Source organism: Vanessa cardui, chromosome 13 (genome assembly GCF_905220365.1).
Source record: "Vanessa cardui chromosome 13, ilVanCard2.1, whole genome shotgun sequence".
In the NCBI taxonomy this organism is placed as follows: domain Eukaryota; kingdom Metazoa; phylum Arthropoda; class Insecta; order Lepidoptera; family Nymphalidae; genus Vanessa; species Vanessa cardui.
The window spans coordinates 1,082,666-1,109,018 of record NC_061135.1 but is presented as its reverse complement, the minus strand read 5'-3'; the positions used below and the strand labels follow the sequence as shown (position 1 = coordinate 1,109,018).

At 36.6% G+C, this 26,353-nt stretch overlaps 1 protein-coding gene across 1 annotated transcript in view; it reads left to right on the top strand.

Annotated features, from left to right (window-relative positions):
* Positions 1-26,353, top strand: part of LOC124534659 (microtubule-associated protein futsch-like) — a 139,054-nt gene that overhangs the window by 92,291 nt on the left and 20,410 nt on the right. The window contains exons 5-11 of the mRNA XM_047110634.1: positions 6,776-6,934; positions 11,020-11,201; positions 11,549-11,720; positions 12,249-18,514; positions 18,755-21,787; positions 21,848-22,954; positions 23,015-26,347. Coding sequence (XP_046966590.1) covers positions 6,776-6,934; positions 11,020-11,201; positions 11,549-11,720; positions 12,249-18,514; positions 18,755-21,787; positions 21,848-22,954; positions 23,015-26,347 — 14,252 coding nt within the window. The remainder of the gene's footprint in view (positions 1-6,775; positions 6,935-11,019; positions 11,202-11,548; positions 11,721-12,248; positions 18,515-18,754; positions 21,788-21,847; positions 22,955-23,014; positions 26,348-26,353) is intronic.

Below are 26,353 nucleotides of genomic sequence, written 5' to 3'. Positions count from 1 at the left end.
AATAACTTGACGGTGCTTCTCGAAAACCGCTGTATTTACATAAATAATTAATAACGCAAGGAAAGTAGTAAATAAAAAAAAAAAAACGAGAGTTATCTTTGAACACCTGGTTAAAACGAAGTTACTTTATATTATGTAATTAAAAATATTGCACACTGTTAGAAATTAACAACCTAAGAGAATAATTAAATGACAAGGAATAAATTTATAAATTGGTAATAGCGTGTGAATTAAAACAAAATAAAAAAATGAAATAAAAAACCGTAAACCCTAAACCGTAAATGAAAGATAATGTCGGAGAGAAATAGAAAGACAAGGTCACAGGGAATGGTTACCTAGAAGAGTATTTTTTTAAATATGGCTTTTTCCACATCTTTTTTAAATTTCAAATGTGAGAAAACATCACATACATTACTCTGATCCCAATGTAAGTAGCTAGAGCACTTATGTTATGGAAAATCAGAAGTAACCACGGTACCACAAACACCCAACCTTAGACAACATAGAAAACTAATGATAATCTACATTGACTAGGCCGGGAATTGAACCCGGGACCTCGGAGTGGCGTTTCCATGAAATCCGGTGTACACACACTCGACCACGGAGGTCAAAACATAAAACATCTCTCTACATGCTGTTGAAAGAATCAAAAAATAGTGACATAATTCACTTAGTAGAGTGATTATATACGAGAAGAATATATGTATTTATTCTACGTGTAAAATATATATCCTCAACTTTATTCATAAATATAATTTATAGGTCGAAAAGTGCTGCAAAGTTTTGAGTTTCTTTTTACAGAATAGTCAAAATTAACTTGTTTCTTACCTTTTAAATGTCGAATATATTCTTATTTACTATTCGTCCTGTTATTCGTAGTCTTAGTTATTATGTTATAATGGCTTATATTCACTCATATGACAAGGATTTATTCAATCCAGTAAACACGAAGACTAGTGTCTTCGCCAAATACATTCCAACTACTGTTCTCTTGTTTTGCTATTTTGAATATGAATAACGCAATTTACCAAAAGTTTCGAGCATAACTCGGTACTGTTCCGATATTCAAGACTAATGAGGCTTCTTGTACAACAACTTGAATAGATGTAACTATTGAATCTAGCTCACTTCTTGGATCGTCTAAGTGTACTATTTCATATGCTATTAATCTGATCTATACACAATAAACCGAAGTAACCAAGTGCATCTGTCCGTTTTCAACGCGTTACCTCAAAAACTACAATTTTTAATTATAATAATACTATTATAATAAATCCTGTAAATTTCCCACTACTGGGCTGTTCTAATGCGGGTTGGTGAAATACACATGTGGCAGAATTTCTATAAAATAAGACACATGCAGGTTTCCTCACCATGTTTTCCTTCATGTGCAAAAATTCACAAATTATGCTCATGAATATTTAGTAGTGCTGGCCTGGGTTTGAACCCGCAATCATCCGTTAACATGCATGCATTCTAACCACTGGCCCATCTCTGCTCATATAACACATTAGGCTTTTGTGTAAATGGGCTAAAATGAAATGATTATTGTTGAAGATGTCGGAAAAACATGCCATCTGCAGAGCCTTGCTACAGGAAACCACTGTAGACATATAAATTAACGTTTTATGAACCACATTCTACTCGTGTAAGAGACGGATATATTGACATTAACTAAAAATTTTATAATTATAATAAGTCATTTTATTTAAAAATTCAAAAAACATAATGAACGAAAAAAACATCTTAAGCAATGAAAGACAATGGTGATGGAAAAACGCAATGTCTTTATAGTAGTACACAGTTTTTTAAATCCATATATTACATTGTTTTCATTAAACATTACACACATTGTCTGTAAACAAAATATCATAGCGTATACCTCAATTTTACAACGTACAAAGTTTTGAATTCTCAAGATGAAATATATTAATTGGTGTATGTATTCGAGTCGGAATTATTCCACTGCAGCTTACTCAAGTTCCATCCTAATAAGAAAGTTGTGTAACAAGGCTAACTATACTCCTCAAATACGACGTCATTGTTGGAAATGTCACTAACTTACGTACGTGAAATTACAAATTCCGCACAGTTAATTTGTCCTCTCGAGTTTCTGTTGCAAAGTTAGACGCCTACAAGCGCCTGAAGCGCTTCAATAGCTGTACAAATTACAGACATGAAGCGAAAACTCGTTTAAATGCTAAACGAAATGTTTAAGTTTTGTAAAGCATGAGATAAAAAATACAGAAATTTAAATCAAAAAAGTCAAAGTTTTGAAATCGCTTTTAATGATTTACAACAACAACAGCGTCCAAATTTCCGATTGCTATGCGAAGGCCTCTTCTCCGTTTGAGGAGAAAGTTTGGAGCATATTCCACCACGCTGCTCCAATGCGAGTTGGTTGATTCATATGCAGAATTTCGTTGAAATTAGACACATGCAAGTTTCCTCACGATGTTTTCCTTCACCGCCGAACTCGAAATGAATTTTAAACACAAATTAAGCACATGAAATTTCAGTGGTTCTTGCCTGGGTTTGAACCCGCAATCATCGTTTAAGATGCACGCGTTCTAACCACTGGGCCATCTTGGATCTAATGATTTAAATATCCTTAAAAATTTATATCTCTTAGATCTTGGAGAAGTTACAAAAGAACATTAAATATTAATAATATATCAAAAGTTTGAACAAGATTGTACAAAGGAATAAAATGAATGCTTGATACATAATGGTAATGCGTAATGTTCCAGTAATTTGATCAAAGTAACTTTTTAACTAAACGACGCTCGGTTTAACAAGTATGTTATATTTAATTATGGACTTCGTTAAAAGCTTTCATATGTCATTGTGTTCGTTACGAAATTACCATGTCAATTTTGGAACTTAAATAATCTGGTTTAAACAACAATGTTGCGCCTACTATTTTTATATTAGCAATGTTTACGTTAACGTTTTTTGCTTTTGATTTGATTTCAGGTTTTGTTAAATCTGTATGGTGTGGATTATTTTAAATTAACTTATTTTAATTATTTAACATATAACTACATAATTTTTCACAATTTCTATAGTAAAACAAAATGTTTTCCCGTGTGTAATCAAAAGACACTCCATTAATGTATCGAATATCACGAGAACAGTTCTTTTGAAATAACTGTACTTAAAAATAACGAACGTTTTAACGAAACAATACAATTAATTCCTTCTGAATAAGCTCATCTCTGAGCGAACTAAATGACTCGCTACATTTCACTGAAATGGCTTAAGAGACTTGAGCTTTTTTTCCGCGCCAATAAACATTTTGAATCATTTATCCACACAAGTTTTCAAACAATTGTGTCTGTTTTATTGTTAGTTTATACTAGACAAATCTGTGTTTTGTAATATGATTCGCGTTTTACCATTTTATATTTGAACAATTATATCTTGACTTCTTTGGAAAATGTGCTAAAATAACATTATAATTCAATAATATAAATCTGTAAAGAGTTTATTCACGAGTTACTACTGTTTACTGTTATATTAGTATCAAAACATACAAAAACATAACAAACTTAAAAGCAAGTACATCAATGTATTATTATATATATAAAAAATAAAATTAAAAAAAAAAACATTTTATTAAATGCATTTACATAAAAATCTACAAAATCGTTACATTGACCCTGATATCTAATTGGGGTGATCTTTGGAACTAGCGTTAAATTCAATTGCAAGATTATACCTGTAATTACATGCACATGCATGTATATATGTAACAGGTGAATTTAAATGTTTGTTAAAAGGCGTGGTTCATGTATGTTAGATGTATGAGCGTTGAGAGAGGACGGAGAAATCAATATCGCTCGCTGTGAAACTAATTGCATTATAATATTTGTATACATCTCCATTGCTGATACAATTGCATTGTACGCTTATGAAATTAAGGCATGTATGTTGAAACTTAGTATGTACTAATAATTTGTTACGTTGAACAAATTGCCTTTTATGTGAGTCGAGATAATTAATAATAATAGTAAAAGCAGTAACTTGGTTATACTTTACTTGATATAACAATAAAAAGCAATAATAATATTAATTCTAGCAAAGTAAATAATTTTATAATAAAATTAATACTATTTAATAATACAATATTGTGACGTGACAAATAATTTAGACAATCAAATTATATCAGTGGCCTAAATATTCCAACGCTATATTCAGTGATGTTGTTATTGGAAAATGATTGGAATCACATAATATGTTCGGATAAAATATAATCTGAGAAAATATAGTATTTATTGAACTTTAATTCTCAGAAATAAAGATTGAAACACTGTATATACCTATCTTCTATATATACACTGTATCAGTTCTTCATACATTAAAACCTTTTTATTGTTATTCTTCCTTTACAAGAGTAGACCGATTTGAATATAGTTTTTTTTTTACCTGGACACACACACACTACACTACACTTTGACAATATCCCGGATATTTTAATTTTCCAATCAAATTTGTAAACCCAAAAAAAAACAATCTCTAAGTAAATATAGAATAGCATAGCCAGATACGTTCCTGTTTTTACAATATGTCGATAAAATTATCAATAAAAGTATACACACTATATACTTAAATTAATATATTGTTAAAAGCATCGTAAATATTTTAGTCGCTCGAAACGTTCCACATCAGTTTTAAAACTCTGTTACTAATTGGCTTTTACAGGAACTATCAAAACAAACTTTCCCGTACATACGTGTGACCTAATAGGACTGGAAGTCCATCAGTTCGACCCTTCTAGGGCAATTTAATCAATGGCCAGGGCTTGCAATATTTCAGCTCCAATTACTATATAACATAGAAAATTTTCTAGCTAACACGTTTAATTTGAAGGTAATTCGTCGTGATATTAAACTATTAACTTTTCTGGCTAACGTATTAATAGGATAAATAATATTCGGTTATAAAAAATGATATTTTAAATTATATATATATTGCGTCTTTGAAGCGATGTAAAACGTCGGCGTCTTTTGAAATGTTCTTATATTGATCGTCCTCTTAAATTAGTTGTATATAGAAATTGTATGTTTTTACGATATTATCCATTTCAAAATATAAATAACTTATTGATTTTGATGATAAATTTAATTGTGATATTAATGAAACTATTTTTATAATTAATTTTGATGAGAACCTCCGTGGTCGAGTGGTGTGTATACAGATTTTCATTCGTACGCCAGTCTGATGTCTCGGGTTCGATTCCCGGCCGAGTTGATATAGAAGGTTTATTAGTTTTATATGTTGTCTTGGGTCTGGGTGTTGGTGGTACCTTCGTTACTTCTGATTTAACATAACACAAGTGCTTTAGCTACTTACATTAGAATCAAAGTAATGTATGTGATGTTGTCCAATATTTATTTATTTTATATTTAATAATAATCTTTACTTCCTAGTTTTCTTAACATCTTTTGAACCTATTTAAATTCTAATTAATGAGGTCGAGTTTTTTTAATTAAAATCTAGATATGATAATAATTATAAATATTATCTGTTAAGGAATGCAAAAAATGGGAATCTTTTCCTTTAGAAGAAAAACACAGTAAGACAAAAATATTTCCAAGACCATTTCGCTTACATTTAGAAATGAAATTGTCTTACGAATGCATTATCTTAATCTAAATTTATTTGCGGGTGACATAATAAAAAGAAAGCCCTCTCGAGTTTAATTTTATCTCGCTAAATGTCTGAAAATATTCTCGTATAACGCTGTAACATTAAAAAGGTAGTTTTTTACAAATTAATCCCTAAGGAAAGATATGGCGCTCGAAAATTTTACATAACCTTATATTGTGACAAAAATATTATCCGTAGGGTTTTGTTTAGGAGTTGGACAGTGTTCTTTTCTAAACAGAGTGTGCGATTTTTACAATAAAATTGAAACAACAGCCTCTAAATATACCGATCCGGGGATAAGGCTTCTTCTCCCTTTGAGAAGAAGTTTGATAAGGGATGTTCTTACAAACTCTGATGGCATTTTTTTTTCTTTTGAATGAAAAGAATGGTAGCAATGCCGCAAATAGATTAAGAAACTACTAATATTCCTATTTACCCCTCCTTTCAAGCTTTTCATTCGGGTTATGAGTGATACGACGATAGCCCAAGAGGTCAGGATCGAACCTACGACATTGACGCTTCCTCCTTCCTCAGTTGATATCACTTTGCGAAAAATAAGTTCATTATTATTATATTTGCCCATCAATATGTTTCATTTTAATTATTTTAACTGATTGGAATATTCAATTAAATTTGTTTTTAAAACGGATGAGTTTAATTTACTTCATCGAAATCTTATGCCACTTTAATTGAAACTAAATACTTAATTTATTTCACTCATTACATTTATATTAAAACTATGATTGCTTCTAGAACGTTTTTAATTTAAATTTTTTCTTTGACTGTTATTATACAGGATGATTTGTCGATGTACTAAACTAAAGACTTTATAGATTATAATATCACAAACAAACATTCTGAAGTGTATGCAAATGTATTTAAGCTTTTCGGAAGGGAAAGTGTGTAAGCAGTCACCAACAGCCAATAGACATTGACCCTGTTAGAAGTTTATCTCCAATACACCACCAACCTTGAGCCAATACGGCTTTACAAACCGATATACGTTTATACATTGTATTCTGGGCCTCCTCAATAAACATATAAATAATGGGACACCAACGTTTGAAATAATTTGTAAATCATAATCGTAAACTCATTAATTTATATTTCCTTTTTTCAACAGCATACCTCGACCCTTACATAGTACCAGCTAGTCTGGAACAGCTGCTGGTCTCCAGTGACGTGGTTGGCAACATTCGCTTCAGCCACCCAACCCTATATGTCTTCCCTGGAGGTCAGGGAGATGCTGCATTGTTCGGCATCAATGGATTTAATATGCTCGGTAAGTGGAATAACATAATAACGGATCAATGAGAAACTGTGGAAAAAATAATATATTTGAGTAAATATAGAGAAAAAACAACCGAGAAACCATTGCCAATGGGTTAATATAAGCTCAAGGTCATTGTACCAATAGTGGTAATTATACCCCTGTTTAGAAACCTATGATAGAAAATAACAATTACAGAGGAATAAATTTACAGTTTGCAACTGAAAAAGCTACGGTCACTTAATAGTCTTTTGTGCAGGATAAATCTTATAGAAACCGAAGAAACCAAGTCAAAAATCTTTATTCAATATAGAAGTGACTACACTTACTTATTGATAGTCAAAAATCTACCACAAGTGATAGAAGTCATTATTTTGAAGTTAATAATTCCACACAGTTTCATTCACCGGTTTTTCTTCGCTTTATAGCATTACTTTTCAACTTACGTGTCTTACATAAATAATAAGGATATTACGCAGTCTGTCTTCTAAATTAAAAAGGATTTTAAATTCGATTTTGGAACATCCAAATTTGAATATCAAAAATATAAAAAAAATATGACCTCACGCTTTTAAATTTAAGTTTGAATTTTAAAATTGAGACCTTAAATTAAGCGAACATATAATTTACAGATTACTTATAATGCTTAATTTGAAAAAACCTTACTGACGGTGCAAATAGTTTTTTCGTGAAATATATCTATTAGGCTGTAAAAACATTTTGCTAGCTCATAAAATAAAAATCGTAAAATAAATATTATTTGATAAAAGAAAAGTGCTCGACGATGGAAAACCAATATTCAGCTTGGCATCGTGCCAAGACTGGCTCTTTAGCCAAGGTTGGTCTAGCCTCCGGGGCATCGGTGATTTAAGCCTCTTATACGCCAACGGGGCGGGAATCCGACTTCCATTGTATTTTATTTATAGTAGTATCCATCTCAAATGCTAATGTGATTGCTCGAACACATATTACAATCACGTTAACACATATTACATCCAATGGATGTAATATGTGTTAACGTGATTGTAATATGTGTTCGAGCAATGACGACCTCAATGGTCGAGTGGTGTGTACACAGGTTTTCATGGGTACGCCACTCTGAGGTCCCGGGTTCGATTCCCGGCCGAGTCGATGTAGATTACCATTAGTTTTCTATGTTGTCTTGGGTGTGGGTGTTTGTGGTACCGTCGTTACTTCTGATGTTCCATAACACAAGTGCTTCAGCTACTTACATTGGGATCAGAGTAATGTATGTGATGTTGTCTCATATTTATTTATTTATTATATGTAATTTATTTATTATTATATGTAATGGATAATGTAATTTTTAAACATGTTGCAGGTTAAAAGACTGACCTAATATTTAGAATAATTTAGTGGATTCATTTTTGAATCAATAGACATGTTTTTAGTTTAAATTTATCCATATGTTCTATCGCACTTTTGACAAATAATCATACACTTGACGTTATTTGGGCATTTGTCTGTTTTTCCAAAGCAACGAATAACGTGTCTATTTAGTTTGAGTCGAAATTGCGATTGAATTATTGGCATAACAAAATAGCAAAATAAAAATCACTACTGTACACGACGTGATAAACATGTTTGCTGAAGCAAATATAAATAGCACGATAAAAGATAAACCAAAGACAGTATACATTTTTCGATCAAGACCCAATTAAGCAAACTAAACACAAACGAAATCAAGATTAAACAGCGTTAATAAGCATTAAAAAATAGGCGAACAAAACTGCCTCACTCAGATGACAACGACATCACTAAAACTTAAAAAGAGGAATAATTTTACTCGGCAAACTTTGGCTCGGAGCCAGACGCGATGAGAAAAAAAATTACACGATGCTTAAGCATTTTACTGAGAAATAAACGTGTGGTTTAGCATATTTATGAACTATGATGGAATTATTTCTTTCAATAGTTGTCAAGATAACTTATGCCATTCAATTTGGTTTTATTAGCAACTTAAGCGTTTTAACGTTTCTTTGATTTCATCTAATTCGTTTAATGCGTTAAATACTTTATAAACTGAAGATTTTGATCAATTTAAATTGTATCAATGAAAAATTATATTAATGGCAAAAATACCTGGAGCTAGTCATTTTTAATTTTCATGTCATGATATACAAATCATTACCAAAAAATAGGAAAGCCTGAGTTTCTTGTTGGTTCTTCTATTTACATTTCAAAACAGTGTCAGTTTTCAATTTAATGTAGAAGTCATCAACATCATCATCCCATATTATTCCACTGCTGGACATAGGCCGCTCCATTTGGAGAGGCCTGTGTCCAGCAGTGGACTAATATGCCACTGTGATCTTTCTTCGCTTTAGAAGTATCAAGCATAATTTGTAACTAATTATATAAAATTTGTTTTGTTAGTTTTTCATGTTGATGACTGAAAACTGAACAATACGTATATCAAGGGTTATTTTTGAAATATTACAACATGTATTGCAGACATATGACTAGCATAAATTAGTCTGCATTCAACGTTGCTGCTCATTTCCCATTGTACAAGTTGCAATTCGCATTCGTCGCGAATCCTTTTCGGTAGTTATGTCGGAAATTGCTCTTTTGTTGGCTTTGGCTCGAAGCCAGAATACAAAATCTGTACATGAATCTTCTAAGGCGTTTACTCGATTATTCCACTTAAATATTTTCGGGGCCAATGTTGAGAATGTCAGTGACGAAATAGTTATGATTTTTTCTTAGTCTCTTACATGATATATCGCTTCGAGCCGAGTGTGAATTTAGCACAACAGATTTGTTTAATTCCAGAAACGTCTATGAAGTAGTTAGTAGTTTACCAAAAATTATAACAGCAATAATTATAAATATTTCATACTTAAAACATATATGGATCAGATCGATTGAATGCCTGATGGACGAACGTTATATCCTGTAGAGAAACTCGGTACCCCATTAAAACCTATAAAAAAATATTTTATCCATATCATGACTATTATAATCGAAATTAAATTGAAATAAAGCTCTTTATTATTTTTTAGCTAACCTCAAAACGTAATAGGTAAGGTTGTTAGATGAAGATGATCTTTAAATTATTTCTTTTTATTTGCAATAAAAGAAAACCATTAAACACAAAAAAGGTCGCTTATCAAATAAAATAAAACAAAATTCCAGATTAGGTCATAGTTATAACATCGTGATCGAATTTCAACCAAAACTTTTCATTTCCACGTACGAATATTTGAAAGCGACATGTAAACACGGAAAGCGCATCGAATGTCATCCGAGCCAATTTATTTTTCAATCAGTTGGACAGTTCGCAAAGATTGTATCTCGGCCGCGGGTTGGGTGATCCATTAAATATTTTGTTTACTTTTATTTAAAATTGGAACGTTATAAATTTAAAACAAATAATTCTTCTCGTACAATTTAAGTAAAGTAAAAAAACATCCGAATAATTTCCAAAAACATTATTTACTTTTTTATTACTATTAGCGTAATGCTGATACTAAATATACTACAAAAAATTTCTTGTTTCTTTAATATATTGTCTATGTATTATACAATACAAAAACCTTACTCTCGAATCTATCTATTCAAAAAACCGTATCAAAGTCAGTTGCGTCTTTTTAAAGATCTAAGCATACATAGGTAGGTTTAGGACAGAGCGATAAGCGACTTTGTTTTATACTAAGTTTGTAATGATTCAATATAGAAGTATTACACTTACTTCATTGTCAAATTAAACTCTGACACAAAAAATACGATATCATATATTATTTTTTTTTGGACTTGGATATTTATGTTATTAGATATACAATCTTTAACAAATTTTTAACACGTCCTGGTCAATGAAATTGTCCATGGGGAAAATGTAAGAAAATCAAGCTGAAACATTTTCTATTGAGCGAATTTACTTGGTCGATAGTACAAGTGGATCTTACCCAAATTTACTCAGTTCGATATCGAACAAGCTGGACTTAGTGAATTTACTCTAATATAGGGAAGTATCATGAATTCTAAGACCAAATTGTACCAACGTCATACTTCCAAAGATGTAATATGTAGTCTTATTTTGAGCGCTACGTAATTAATTATTATTAAAATTACAGTCGATGGCGGCTTCTCCCGTAAGGCTTGCTGGTGGGATTTCGCACGTCATTTGGACAGACTCGACGCTGTATTATTTACACGGCTCAACAACTGCTCGGTGTCAGGCATGGCTTCGGTCCTTCACCGCAAAGCTACAGCAACCGTTTACCCACAAATTGGTCATTTCTTCTGTAACCTTGAAGTGAGTATTATTTAAATATATTTATTTTCATTAACATCCTGTAAAATTCCCTCTTCTAGCCTAAGACCTCCTCTTGCTTTGAGGAAAAGTTTTGGAGCATATTCTACCACGCTACTATAATGCGGGTTGATACACATGTGACAGAATTTCTTTGTCATTAGTCATTTGAAGGTTTCCTCGCGACGTTTTCTTTCACTGGTGAACACGTCATGAATTATAAACAAAAATTAAGTTAATTAAGTTCTTACCACTGGGCCCTCACGGCTCTCAAAATATGGACATGCTAAAATATATACGACGACGATCACATAAAAATTATATTAAGGTGGTACATGAACTGTTTTCAGGAACGTCGTGGACTCGCAAGCCCCGATGGTGATAAAGACTCAGACCCTTTGCTAGTGTCACTCTTGCAATCCGGTTCTGACATGATGACAGATCTTCGACATCTCAATCTTAAACCACAGCATTGTTATCGAAGTCCTGAACCAATTAATTTGTACCACAAAGTTGGCCACGGTAAGTCCTCTTCATATTTACCTTCTGAAATATTCCTATTTTCTACAAGTCTAACAAATTTCTTTAGTCATCGTTTGATGAACAACGCACTAATACATAATATTATGTTTACACTAAATTATATTAATATGTCATACTTCGATAGTTATGTCAATTTATCACCAAGAATTATTTTATGGAAAGAATGAATCATTAATGCCATCCAACGATACTAAATCTGAATGATTCAGTGATAATATAGACGTAAGGGATAAGACATCCTCGATTGTATAATCATAGCCAGTACTCAAATTTGGTCAAAATTTAACTTAAAACATCTAAAAAAAAGATTATTGGATGTATTCCATTTGAAGAAGAATTATTTTAAATCTGGATATAATGAGACTGCAGTTAAAAAAAACTCTATGTAAACTTAAAAATTATCTATCATATATTCACCAATTAAAATATGTTTTAAATGAGTCCGTATGTTATTAATCATCTGTTATTTTTATTATTACTAAAAAAATGAATTTTTTTACTTTTCAGGGACCTTAGATATGTATGTGCTCAATCCGTCCAAGGACTCTAAATATGTTCGAGAGTTTCTAAAGAGGTGGCATAACAGTGAACAAAAACTTTTTGAAGGGGCCAATATATCGGGACAATTCAATTTTCCTATTCCTAATTTAGTATCAATATGTGCATTATTAGTATGGCGACCGGCTAACCCAGACGATACAATTACACGAATAATGTTTCCTGGGTCAACCCCACAGCACAAAATATTTGAAGGACTTGAAAGGTTAAGACATTTAGAATTTTTACAGCATCCTACATATACAGGACGTCAAATGCTACCTGTCTCAGTACCAGCTGCTACAATAACTTCCACAAAAACGACAAAGCAAACTTCAACGAAAGTTAGTAAAGAAAAAAGTACTGTTACAGAAAAGAAAGATGATAAAGTTTCTGAGGTGGATCATTCAAAGTTAATGAAAGACGAAACAGATTCTAAAAATATAATAGACAACAAATTATTAAGTGAACTAGCTGACAGTGAAGATAAAAAAATTGAATCAGTTTTAAAAGATGCCATAACTGCTAGAGTCGATACCAAATTAGACGATAAATTTGCTCAGTATGAAAGCACCGTAATAGATGGCTTATCAAAAAAGAAAGATACAAAGAAAAAAGGCTTTGAAAAGAAATTAAAACGTATTGATAAAGCCGATGAAGTTAAAGATACTATTTATAAAACTTCCGAAACAAAAAAATTAGAAACAGATAGCAAATTAAAATCTGAACCACGAAAAAAAACAGATAGAACGAAAATTGACCCAATATCGTCATCAGTGGCTAAAAGTAAGGTTAGTCATCGAACACTACTCAAGACGGCTGAGAAAAAATCGACATTGAGTTCAATTGACAAAAAAACTATTACAGATGACAAAAAATCTCCCCCTACAACACCAAAGAAAATAATAGACACCAAAACCACTACAGCAATAGCAAAGGACAAAATTAAGATAAAGACAAGAAAAGTAAGTCCAGGGAGCACTCCTGCTAAAAGCATGAAAGAAGCAAATAACAGACGAGTAGTTGAATCCAAATACAAGCAATCTTCTTCTCCTAAACGAGATCTAATCCAAAAAGTTTCCGATAAGAAAGATACGAAAGCCAAACGTGAACCAATTTCCCGTCGGCCAAGACCCTTAGCATCACCTATCAAAGGAATTAAAGCATCAAAAAGTCCTACTAAGTCAATTAAATCTGTCAAATCTGATACGTCCAAATTAAAAGGCCTTCAGAGAGTAAATTATGAAGACATATTAAAAGATGCTAAAAAGTCAGATGAAGAAACATCAAGATCTCTTGACGATATTAAGCAACAAGAGTTAGATGAAAGGGAAGAACAAGAAATTGTCCGGGAAATTGAAGCAGTTTTTAATAGAGATAGTGAAGCTGATGAAAAAATTGAGTTTGTGGGAAGGTCTGACATAGAAAAAATTACTTGTTTATTAGATGACGTCAAAACTGAAACTACTGCTGATGGTGAATTTGAGGAAGAATATCTAATTATTGAAAAAGAAGAAGTTGATCAGTATACGGAAGAATCGATAGCTGATCGAGACAGTAGTCATGATAAAGAAGATGAATTACATAAACACGTTAAAGATAAAGAGGAATCTGAAAAGCAAAAGATTGATAAAGATGATATTGAGGTAGTCAAAATAAAACCTGATACGGTTACTGAAAAACAAAGTAAAGAGATAGAATCCAAAGATCATTCGGTAAGTGTAGAAGAGAAACAAGATATAAGCAGTGAAAAGAAAACCTCTGATAGTAAAAGTGGCCTTATCAAACCTAAGGATTCTCTTGAAAATATTATACAAGAAACACATTTAGACGAAAAAATATCAACAACTGTTGAGTCTGGTGCCACAACTGCGCCTACTCTTCCGGAAGATGAACGTATAACATTAGACGAAATCAAAGAAGATCAGCACGTTGAAGAGAAACATATAAAAGAAGAAACTAAAGAAATCTTACCAACGCGAAATCAAATTGATATTCAGAAGCCAATGTCTTTAGAAAAAAGCCCAAGAATTACAACTTTGCCTGCTCCTATTAGAGAAATCGTAAAAACACCGGATGAAGTTGCTGACTTACCATTACACGAAGAAGTAGATTATCGAACATATGAAGAGAAAAAATCACCAATTGAAGATGATTATAAGCGTAGAATAGAAACTGGCTTAGATCATCATGTAAAAATACCCAAGGACTTGCCACTAGATAAAGAAACAGCCTATAAAGAAACTATTCAAGACGTCATTGTTAAAACTGTTCAACGTCCGTCTCACGCAGAATTAGTTACAGTCACACCTGGCTCTGCTCCAGAATCTCCAATGTATCAAGATCAAATGAAGGTTACTTTATTGCCTGGAAAGGATTTAAAAGCAGTCAAAGAGTACGAAGGCTCGGCGTTTGACTATGGTCAATTTACAGAAAAATTACGAGAAACTCATATTACAACAGTAGATTCACCAAATAAAGATGACATAATTATTATTGAAGACATTTCGTCAATGCCCGAAAAAATACCATCCATACCAGAAGATGTAGAAAAAGAAATAGAAGAAGCAAGCAAATTAGAAGCAATCGATAAGCCTTTACTTAGTCCTAAAGATGTTGAAAAGATCGTTGCAGATGTAGCCGAAGTCTTAAAATCTGATAAAAGTTTGGAGGAACTTATAGCTGAAAAATCGCCAATGCTGCGAAAATCTCCTGAAATGTTTAGCAAAATAAATATTGCCGATGAAAATGCGATTGAAACGACAAAAACATTCTTAAAAGAAGAAAGAACAGCTGATGAACAAGTAACTGTTACATCAGGTATTAGCGAACAGTTGAAATCAGATAGAATAAAAGAAAAAGACACCAAACAAATACAAAGTATATCAGACAAGGAAAAGAAACCTCGAAAAGATGTGTCACCTGTACGATCATTAACATCTGAAGATATGAGTGATGTTTCTGATAAAACCGTTCTTAGTGAAGGAAAGAAAATAAAACGCGAAAGTATGGAAAGCTTAGAAAAGGTGACATCTCTCGATTCAATTGTAAAACCGATCACAGCCCTAATTAACGGTTTCGCTGTTGATACTACTGCAACAAAAGACATAACTGATTCTATCGATGTTTTAGATGATGCTCCAGTAATTGAAGCAGAAACAAATATCACTGATTTGCAAAGCGAAAAAAAGCTGAGCGTTACCTTAGAATCTGCCAAAACACTTGAAAAACTTGAAGAAAAAATTGCAGATCTAAAGAAAAAAGAGGATCAAAAAGAAATGACTGCAAGTTTAGAAACTATAAGCCGTGACAAACTACAGGACAAACAGCATTTCCATAAGGATTCTGAAAAAGATAAAGATACAGATAATATTGCCATCGATTCATCAATCACGAAAATGGAAAAGGACTCACTCACTAAAGTTCTTGAAAAAGAACTTGTTTCTGAGGAAAAAGAGAAGCCAGAAGATGATGTTGCTGACACAACTAAGCATGTTAAAAAAGAATCCCCTCTTTTAACTCACATAACTTCAAGTGAAGTAAAGAAAATACCTAGTCCTGATTTGATTCAAGGCATTAAAGACACAACAAAACCTGAATTTGATGAAAAACTAAAACAAAAGCCCCATGTCATTTCTGACAAACTTGATGAAAAGCAAGTAAGTTTAGAAAAAGATATAAGGGAATCTTTAACAGATGAAGAAAAACATAAAAAAATCGATGGTGATGAAGTTAAACCAATTAAACAAGAAGAGAAAAAAAAGGAAAGTAAATCTATGATAAGTAGTTTTATGAATAAATTTGATGAAAAACTTTCTAAAGCCAAAGGACTTTTTACGAAAAAGACTGACAAATCTCTAGAACAAGATGATGGTATTTTGCCTGAAAAACCAATTGACGATAAATCTGTTGAAGTAAAATTGATGCATGAAACAGAAAACAAAAAAATGTTAAATTCTATCAAAGTACTTGAAAACTACATGATAGCTTTACTTTCGTCTCAAAGAGAAATCGAAGAAATACTTCGTGAATATTCTGTACACGGTGAGCCAAGTGATGCTTACGACATAAAATCAGAAAACGTACAGGAAGAACATGTTTTAATCGTTAGGACAACTACCACAAGGGTGATCAAAACGAAATATGCTGATAGATATGGAATAATCAGAAAATTAAAAACAATCACGATAACTACAATAACCTACAGTCGTCCTGATGGAACCTCGACTACTGATATAGACGGAAATACAGTATTAAGTGACATTGACGATAAAATTGTATCTGAAATAAGACGTTTTAACATAAAAGAAGATACCACTACTGTGGAAAAAAATCTGAAAAGAGAAATAAACATAAACGAAAAATTAATTGTTGAAAAATCGAATACAAATATAATCAAGGAAGTAATAACAAACCAAATGAGATTAAGGAGAAAATTAAAAACTACAATCGAAACAAAGAGAGAAATAAGCTTATCAGCAAGAGACGTTGAAACTATTGTAACAATAACAACATACATAGGAGATTTTAATACAATTACAAAACGAATATCAAATGAAAAACTTGTTAAAATTCATATATCATCAAAGAAAACTGTTCCAAATATATCAAAATCACCTATTTTACCCGACATACACTCAATTCAAAGGCAACTCAATAATGCCGAAGACGATATGATAGAACCTGTCTTAGAAAAAGTGGATGACAAATCTCCTACTCAAGTTAAAGTAGACAAAGAAATACTCGATCTCAAAGCGTCAGAAGCGAGGATGACGAGTCTCGTTAAGGATGACAAGAAAAAACAAGCATTCGAAAACGTAGAAGAGAAGTCTCCCGACCTGGTTGAAGATGAAGAGGTAAAACTATCATTGGAAAAACCAGAAGAGAAGGCTCCTAGTCCCATCAAAGATGACAAGGAAAAGCTACTTTTAGAAAAATCAGAAGAGAAGGCACCTAGTCCTATCAAAGAAGACAAGGAGAAGCCAGTTTTAGAAAAACTAGACGTGAAGGCTCCTAGCCCCGTCAAAGACGACAAGGAGACACCACTTGTAGAAAAACCAGACGAGAAGGCTCCTAGCCCCATTAAGGAAGATGAGGTTAAACCACTTGTAGAAAAACCAGTCGAGAAGGCTCCTAGTCCTATCAAAGAAGACAAGGAGAAGCCAGTTTTAGAAAAACCAGACGAGAAGGCTCCTAGTACCATCAAAGATGACAAGGAAAAGCCACTTTTAGAAAAATCAGAAGAGAAGGCACCTAGTCCTATCAAAGAAGACAAGGAGAAGCCAGTTTTAGAAAAACTAGACGTGAAGGCTCCTAGCCCCGTCAAAGACGACAAGGAGACACCACTTGTAGAAAAAACAGACGAGAAGGCTCCTAGCCCCATTAAGGAAGATGAGGTTAAACCACTTGTAGAAAAACCAGTCGAGAAGGCTCCTAGTCCTATCAAAGAAGACAAGGAGACACCACTTTCAGAAAAACCAGACGAGAAGGCTCCTAGTCCCATCAAAGATTACAAGGAAAAGCCACTTTTAGAAAAATCAGAAGAGAAGGCACCGAGTCCTATCGAAGAAGACAAGGAGAAGCTAGTTTTAGAAAAACTCGACGTGAAGGCTCCTAGCCCCGTCAAAGACGACAAGGAGACACCAATTGTAGAAAAACCAGACGAGAAAGCTCCTAGTCCTATCAAAGAAGACAAGGAGAAGCCACTTTTAGAAAAACCAGACGAGAAGGCTCCTAGTCCAATCAAAGAAGACAAGGAGAAGCCGGTTTTAGAAAAAACAGAGGAGAAGGCTCCTAGTCCTATCAAAGATGAAAAGGAGAAGCCACTTTTAGAAAAACCAGACGAGAAGGCTCCTAGTCCCATCAAAGATGACAAGGAAAAGCCACTTTTAGAAAAACTCGACGTGAAGACTCCTAGTCCCATCAAAGATGACAAGGAAAAGCCACTTTTAGAAAAATCAGAAGAGAAGGCACATAGTCCTATCAAAGAAGACAAGGAGAAGCCAGTTTTAGAAAAACTCGACGTGAAGGCTCCTAGCCCCGTCAAAGACGACAAGAAGACACCACTTGTAGAAAAACCAGACGAGAAGGCTCCTAGCCCCATTAAGGAAGATGAGGTTAAACCACTTTTAGGAAAACCTGACGAGAAGGCTCCTAGCCCTGTCAAAGACGACAAGGAAAAGCCACTTTTAGAAAAATCAGAAGAGAAGGCACCGAGTCCTATCGAAGAAGACAAGGAGAAGCCGGTTTTAGAAAAAACAGAGGAGAAGGCTCCTAGTCCTATCAAAGATGAAAAGGAGAAGCCACTTTTAGAAAAACCAGACGAGAAGGCTCCTAGTCCCATCAAAGATGACAAGGAAAAGCCACTTTTAGAAAAACTCGACGTGAAGACTCCTAGTCCCATCAAAGATGACAAGGAAAAGCCACTTTTAGAAAAATCAGAAGAGAAGGCACATAGTCCTATCAAAGAAGACAAGGAGAAGCCAGTTTTAGAAAAACTCGACGTGAAGGCTCCTAGCCCCGTCAAAGACGACAAGAAGACACCACTTGTAGAAAAACCAGACGAGAAGGCTCCTAGCCCCATTAAGGAAGATGAGGTTAAACCACTTTTAGGAAAACCTGACGAGAAGGCTCCTAGCCCTGTCAAAGACGACAAGGAAAAGCCACTTTTAGAAAAATCAGAAGAGAAGGCACCGAGTCCTATCGAAGAAGACAAGGAGAAGCCGGTTTTAGAAAAAACAGAGGAGAAGGCTCCTAGTCCTATCAAAGATGAAAAGGAGAAGCCACTTTTAGAAAAACCAGACGAGAAGGCTCCTAGTCCCATCAAAGATGACAAGGAAAAGCCACTTTTAGAAAAACTCGACGTGAAGACTCCTAGTCCCATCAAAGATGACAAGGAAAAGCCACTTTTAGAAAAATCAGAAGAGAAGGCACATAGTCCTATCAAAGAAGACAAGGAGAAGCCAGTTTTAGAAAAACTCGACGTGAAGGCTCCTAGCCCCGTCAAAGACGACAAGAAGACACCACTTGTAGAAAAACCAGACGAGAAGGCTCCTAGCCCCATTAAGGAAGATGAGGTTAAACCACTTTTAGGAAAACCTGACGAGAAGGCTCCTAGCCCTGTCAAAGACGACAAGGAAAAGCCACTTTTAGAAAAATCAGAAGAGAAGGCACCGAGTCCTATCGAAGAAGACAAGGAGAAGCCAGTTTTAGAAAAACTCGACGTGAAGGCTCCTAGCCCCGTCAAAGACGACAAGGAGACACCACTTGTAGAAAAACCAGACGAGAAGGCTCCTAGCCCCATTAAGGAAGATGAGGTTAAACCACTTTTAGGAAAACCTGACGAGAAGGCTCCTAGCCCCGTCAAAGACGACAAGGAAAAGCCAGTTTTAGAAAAACCAGCAGAGAAGGCTCCTTGTCCTATCAAAGAAGACAAGGAGAAGCCACTTTTAGAAAAACCAGACGAGAAGGCTCCTAGTCCAATCAAAGAAGACAAGGAGAAGCCAGTTTTAGAAAAAACAGAGGAGAAGGCTCCTAGTCCTATCAAAGATGACAAGGAGAAGCCACTTTTAGAAAAACCAGACGAGAAGGCTCCTAGTCCCATCAAAGATGACAAGGAAAAGCCACTTTTCGAAAAACTCGACGTGAAGACTCCTAGTCCCATCAAAGATGACAAGGAAAAGCCACTTTTAGAAAAATCAGAAGAGAAGGCACATAGTCCTATCAAAGAAGACAAGGAGAAGCCAGTTTTAGAAAAACTCGACGTGAAGGCTCCTAGCGCCGTCAAAGACGACAAGGAAAAGCCACTTTTAGAAAAACTCGACGAGAAGGCTCCTATTCCCATTGAAGAAGACGAGGAGAAGTCAATTTTAGAAAAACCAGACCAGAAGGCTCCTAGTCCCATCAAAGATGACAAGGAGGCACCACTTTCAGAAAAAACAGACGAGAAGGCTCCTAGCCCCATCAAAGATAACAAGGAAAAGCTACTTTTAGAAAAATCAGAAAAGAAGGCACCTAGTCCTATCAAAGAAGACAAGGAGAAGCCAGTTTTAGAAAAACTAGACGTGAAGGCTCCAAGCCCCGTCAAAGACGACAAGGAGACACCACTTGTAGAAAAACCAGACGAGAAGGCTCCTAGCCCCATTAAGGAAGATGAGGTTAAACCACTTTTAGGAAAACCTGACGAGAAGGCTCCTAGCCCCGTCAAAGACGACAAGAAAAAGCCACTTTTAGAAAAATCAGAAGAGAAGGCACCGAGTCCTATCGAAGAAGACAAGGAGAAGCCAGTTTTAGAAAAACTCGACGTGAAGGCTCCTAGCCCCGTCAAAGACGACAAGGAGACACCACTTGTAGAAAGACCAGACGAGAAGGCTCCTAGCCCCATTAAGGAAGAAGAGGTGAAACCACTTTTAGGAAAGCCTGACGAGAAGGCTCCTAGCCCCGAAAAAGACGACAAGGAAAAGCCAGTTTTAGAAAAACCAACAGAGAAGGCTCCTAGTCCTATCAAAGAAGACAAGGAGAAGCCACTTTTAGAAAAACCAGACGAGAAGGCTCCTAGTCCCATCAAAGATGACAAGGAAAAGCCAGTTTTAGAAAAACTCGACGAGAAGACTCCTAGTCCCATCAAAGATGACAAGGAAAAGCCACTTTTAGAAAAATCAGAAGAGAAGGCACCGAGTCCTATCGAAGAAGACAAGGAGAAGCCAGTTTTAGAAAAACTCGACGTGAAGGCTCCTAGCCCCGTCAAAGACGACAAGGAGACACCACTTGTAGAAAAACCAGACGAGAAGGCTCCTAGTCCTATCAAAGAAGACAAGGAGAAGCCAGTTTTAGAAAAACCAGAAGATAAGGCTCCTAGCCCCGTCAAAGACGACAAGGAGACACCACTTGTAGAAAAACCAGACGAGAAGGCTCCTAGCCCCATTAAGGAAGATGAGGTGAAACCACTTTTAGGAAAACCTGACGAGAAGGCTCCTAGCCCCGTCGAAGACGACAAGGAAAAGCCAGTTTTAGAAAAACCAGCAGAGAAAGCTCCTAGTCCTATCAAAGAAGACAAGGAGAAGCCAGTTTTAGAAAAACCAGACGAGAAGGCTCCTAGTCCCATCAAAGATGACAAGGAAAAGCCAGTTTTAGAAAAATCAGAAGAGAAGGCACCTAGTCCTATCAAAGACGACAAGGAAAAGCCACTTTTAGAAAAACTCGACGAGAAGGCTCCTAGCCCCATTGAGGAAGACGAGGAGAAGTCAATTTTAGAAAAACCAGACCAGAAGGCTCCTAGTCCCATCAAAGATGACAAGGAGGCACCACTTTCAGAAAAAACAGACGAGAAGGCTCCTAGTCCCATCAAAGATGACAAGGAAAAGCTACTTTTAGAAAAATCAGAAGAGAAGGCACCTAGTCCTATCAAAGAAGACAAGGAGAAGCCAGTTTTAGAAAAACTAGACGTGAAGGCTCCTAGCCCCGTCAAAGACGACAAGGAGACACCACTTGTAGAAAAACCAGACGAGAAGGCTCCTAGCCCAATTAAGGAAGATGAGGTTAAACCACTTTTAGGAAAACCTGACGAGAAGGCTCCTAGCCCCGTCAAAGACGACAAGGAAAAGCCACTTTTAGAAAAACCAGAAGAGAAGGCACCGAGTCCTATCGAAGAAGACAAGGAGAAGCCAGTTTTAGAAAAACTCGACGTGAAGGCTCCTAGCCCCGTCAAAGACGACAAGGAGACACCACTTGTAGAAAAACCAGACGAGAAGGCTCCTAGCCCCGTCAAAGACGACAAGGAAAAGCCAGTTTTAGTAAAACCAGAAGAGAAGGCTCCTAGTCCCATCAAAGATGACAAGGAGAAGCCACTTTCAGAAAAATCAGAAGAGAAGGCACCGAGTCCTATCGAAGAAGACAAGGAGAAGCCAGTTTTAGAAAAACTCGACGTGAAGGCTCCTAGCCCCGTCAAAGACGACAAGGAGACACCACTTGTAGAAAAACCAGACGAGAAGGCTCCTAGTCCTATCAAAGAAGACAAGGAGAAGCCAGTTTTAGAAAAACCAGAAGATAAGGCTCCTAGCCCCGTCAAAGACGACAAGGAGACACCACTTGTAGAAAAACCAGACGAGAAGGCTCCTAGCCCCGTCAAAGACGACAAGGCGACACCACTTGTAGAAAAACCAGACGAGAAGGCTCCTAGCCCCATTAAGGAAGATGAGGTGAAACCACTTTTAGGAAAACCTGACGAGAAGGCTCCCAGCCCCGTCGAAGACGACAAGGAAAAGCCAGTTTTAGAAAAACCAGCAGAGAAGGCTCCTAGTCCTATCAAAGAAGACAAGGAGAAGCCAGTTTTAGAAAAACCAGACGAGAAGGCTCCTAGCCCCGTCAAAGACGACAAGGAAAAGCCAGTTTTAGTAAAACCAGAAGAGAAGGCTCCTAGTCCCATCAAAGATGACAAGGAGAAGCCACTTTCAGAAAAATCAGAAGAGAAGGCACCGAGTCCTATCGAAGAAGACAAGGAGAAGCCAGTTTTAGAAAAACTCGACGTGAAGGCTCCTAGCCCCGTCAAAGACGACAAGGAGACACCACTTGTAGAAAAACCAGACGAGAAGGCTCCTAGTCCTATCAAAGAAGACAAGGAGAAGCCAGTTTTAGAAAAACCAGAAGATAAGGCTCCTAGCCCCGTCAAAGACGACAAGGAGACACCACTTGTAGAAAAACCAGACGAGAATGCTCCTAGCCCCGTCAAAGACGACAAGGCGACACCACTTGTAGAAAAACCAGACGAGAAGGCTCCTAGCCCCATTAAGGAAGATGAGGTGAAACCACTTTTAGGAAAACCTGACGAGAAGGCTCCTAGCCCCGTCGAAGACGACAAGGAAAAGCCAGTTTTAGAAAAACCAGCAGAGAAGGCTCCTAGTCCTATCAAAGAAGACAAGGAGAAGCCAGTTTTAGAAAAACCATACGAGAAGGCTCCTAGTCCCATCAAAGATGACAAGGAAAAGCCAGTTTTAGAAAAATCAGAAGAGAAGGCACCTAGTCCTATCAAAGACGACAAGGAAAAGCCACTTTTAGAAAAACCAGACGAGAAGGCTCCTAGCCCGATTGAGGAAGACGAGGAGAAGTCAATTTTAGAAAAACCAGACCAGAAGGCTCCTAGTCCCATCAAAGATGACAAGGAGGCACCACTTTCAGAAAAAACAGACGAGAAGGCTAGTAGTCCCATCAAAGATGACAAGGAAAAGCTACTTTTAGAAAAACCAGAAGATAAGGCTCCTAGCCCCGTCAAAGACGACAAGGAGACACCACTTGTAGAAAAACCAGACGAGAAGGCTCCTAGCCCCGTCAAAGACGACAAGGCGACACCACTTGTAGAAAAACCAGACGAGAAGGCTCCTAGCCCCATTAAGGAAGATGAGGTGAAACCACTTTTAGGAAAACCTGACGAGAAGGCTCCTAGCCCCGTCGAAGACGACAAGGAAAAGCCAGTTTTAGAAAAACCAGCAGAGAAGGCTCCTAGTCCTATCAAAGAAGACAAGGAGAAGCCAGTTTTAGAAAAACCAGACGAGAAGGCTCCTAGTCCCATCAAAGATGACAAGGAAAAGCCAGTTTTAGAAAAATCAGAAGAGAAGGCACCTAGTCCTATCAAAGACGACAAGGAAAAGCCACTTTTAGAAAAACCAGACGAGAAGGCTCCTAGCCCGATTGAGGAAGACGAGGAGAAGTCAATTTTAGAAAAACCAGACCAGAAGGCTCCTAGTCCCATCAAAGATGACAAGGAGGCACCACTTTCAGAAAAAACAGACGAGAAGGCTCCTAGTCCCATCAAAGATGACAAGGAAAAGCTACTTTTAGAAAAATCAGAAGAGAAGGCACCTAGTCCTATCAAAGAAGACAAGGAGAAGCCAGATTTAGAAAAACTAGACGTGAAGGCTCCTAGCCCCGTCAAAGACGACAAGGAGACACCACTTGTAGAAAAACCAGACGAGAAGGCTCCTAGCCCCATTAAGGAAGATGAGGTTAAACCACTTTTAGGAAAACCTGACGAGAAGGCTCCTAGCCCCGTCAAAGACGACAAGGAAAAGCCACTTTTAGAAAAATCAGAAGAGAAGGCACCGAGTCCTATCGAAGAAGACAAGGAGAAGCCAGTTTTAGAAAAACTCGACGTGAAGGCTCCTAGCCCCGTCAAAGACGACAAGGAAAAGCCAGTTTTAGTAAAACCAGACGAGAAGGCTCCTAGCCCCATTAAGGAAGATGAGGTTAAACCACTTTTAGGAAAACCTGACGAGAAGGCTCCTAGCCCCGTCAAAGACGACAAGGAAAAGCCACTTTTAGAAAAATCAGAAGAGAAGGCACCGAGTCCTATCGAAGAAGACAAGGAGAAGCCAGTTTTAGAAAAACTCGACGTGAAGGCTCCTAGCCCCGTCAAAGACGACAAGGAGACACCACTTGTAGAAAAACCAGACGAGAAGGCTCCTAGTCCTATCAAAGAAGACAAGGAGAAGCCAGTTTTAGAAAAACCAGAAGATAAGGCTCCTAGCCCCGTCAAAGACGACAAGGAAAAGCCAGTTTTAGAAAAACCAGCAGAGAAGGCTCCTAGTCCTATCAAAGAAGACAAGGAGAAGCCACTTTTAGAAAAACCAGACGAGAAGGCTCCTAGTCCCATCAAAGATGACAAGGAAAAGCCAGTTTTAGAAAAACTCGACGAGAAGGCTCCTAGCCCCATTAAGGAAGACGTGGAGAAGTCAATTTTAGAAAAACCAGACGAGAAGGCTCCTAGTCCCATCAAAGATGACAAGGAAAAGCCACTTTTAGAAAAATCAGAAGAGAAGGCACCGAGTCCTATCGAAGAAGACAAGGAGAAGCCAGTTTTAGAAAAACTCGACGTGAAGGCTCCTAGTCCCATCAAAGATGACAAGGAAAAGCTACTTTTAGAAAAATCAGAAGAGAAGGCACCTAGTCCTATCAAAGAAGACAAGGAGCAGCCAGTTTTAGAAAAACTAGACGTGAAGGCTCCTAGCCCCGTCAAAGACGACAAGGAGACACCACTTGTAGAAAAACCAGACGAGAAGGCTCCTAGCCCCATTAAGGAAGATGAGATTAAACCACATTTAGGAAAACCTGCGGAGAAGGCTCCTAGCCCCGTCAAAGACGACAAGGAAAAGCCACTTTTAGAAAAATCAGAAGAGAAGGCACCGAGTCCTATCGAAGAAGACAAGGAGAAGCCAGTTTTAGAAAAACTCGACGTGAAGGCTCCTAGCCCCGTCAAAGACGACAAGGAGGCACCACTTGTAGAAAGACCAGACGAGAAGGCTCCTAGCCCCATTAAGGAAGAAGAGGTGAAACCACTTTTAGGAAAACCTGACGAGAAGGCTCCTAGCCCCGAAAAAGACGACAAGGAAAAGCCAGTTTTAGAAAAACCAGCAGAGAAGGCTCCTAGTCCTATCAAAGAAGACAAGGAGAAGCCACTTTTAGAAAAACTAGACGAGAAGGCTCCTAGTCCCATCAAAGATGACAAGGAAAAGCCAGTTTTAGAAAAACTCGACGTGAAGGCTCCTAGTCCCATCAAAGATGACAAGGAAAAGTTACTTTTAGAAAAATCAGAAGAGAAGGCACCTAGTCCTATCAAAGAAGACAAGGAGCAGCCAGTTTTTGAAAAACTAGACGTGAAGGCTCCTAGCCCCGTCAAAGACGACAAGGAGACACCACTTGTAGAAAAACCAGACGAGAAGGCTCCTAGCCCCATTAAGGAAGATGAGGTTAAACCACTTTTAGGAAAACCTGACGAGAAGGCTCCTAGCCCCGTCAAAGACGACAAGGAAAAGCCACTTTTAGAAAAATCAGAAGAGAAGGCACCGAGTCCTATCGAAGAAGACAAGGAGAAGCCAGTTTTAGAAAAACTCGACGTGAAGGCTCCTAGCCCCGTCAAAGACGACAAGGAGACACCACTTGTAGAAAAACCAGACGAGAAGGCTCCTAGTCCTATCAAAGAAGACAAGGAGAAGCCAGTTTTAGAAAAACCAGAAGATAAGGCTCCTAGCCCCGTCAAAGACGACAAGGAGACACCACTTGTAGAAAAACCAGACGAGAAGGCTCCT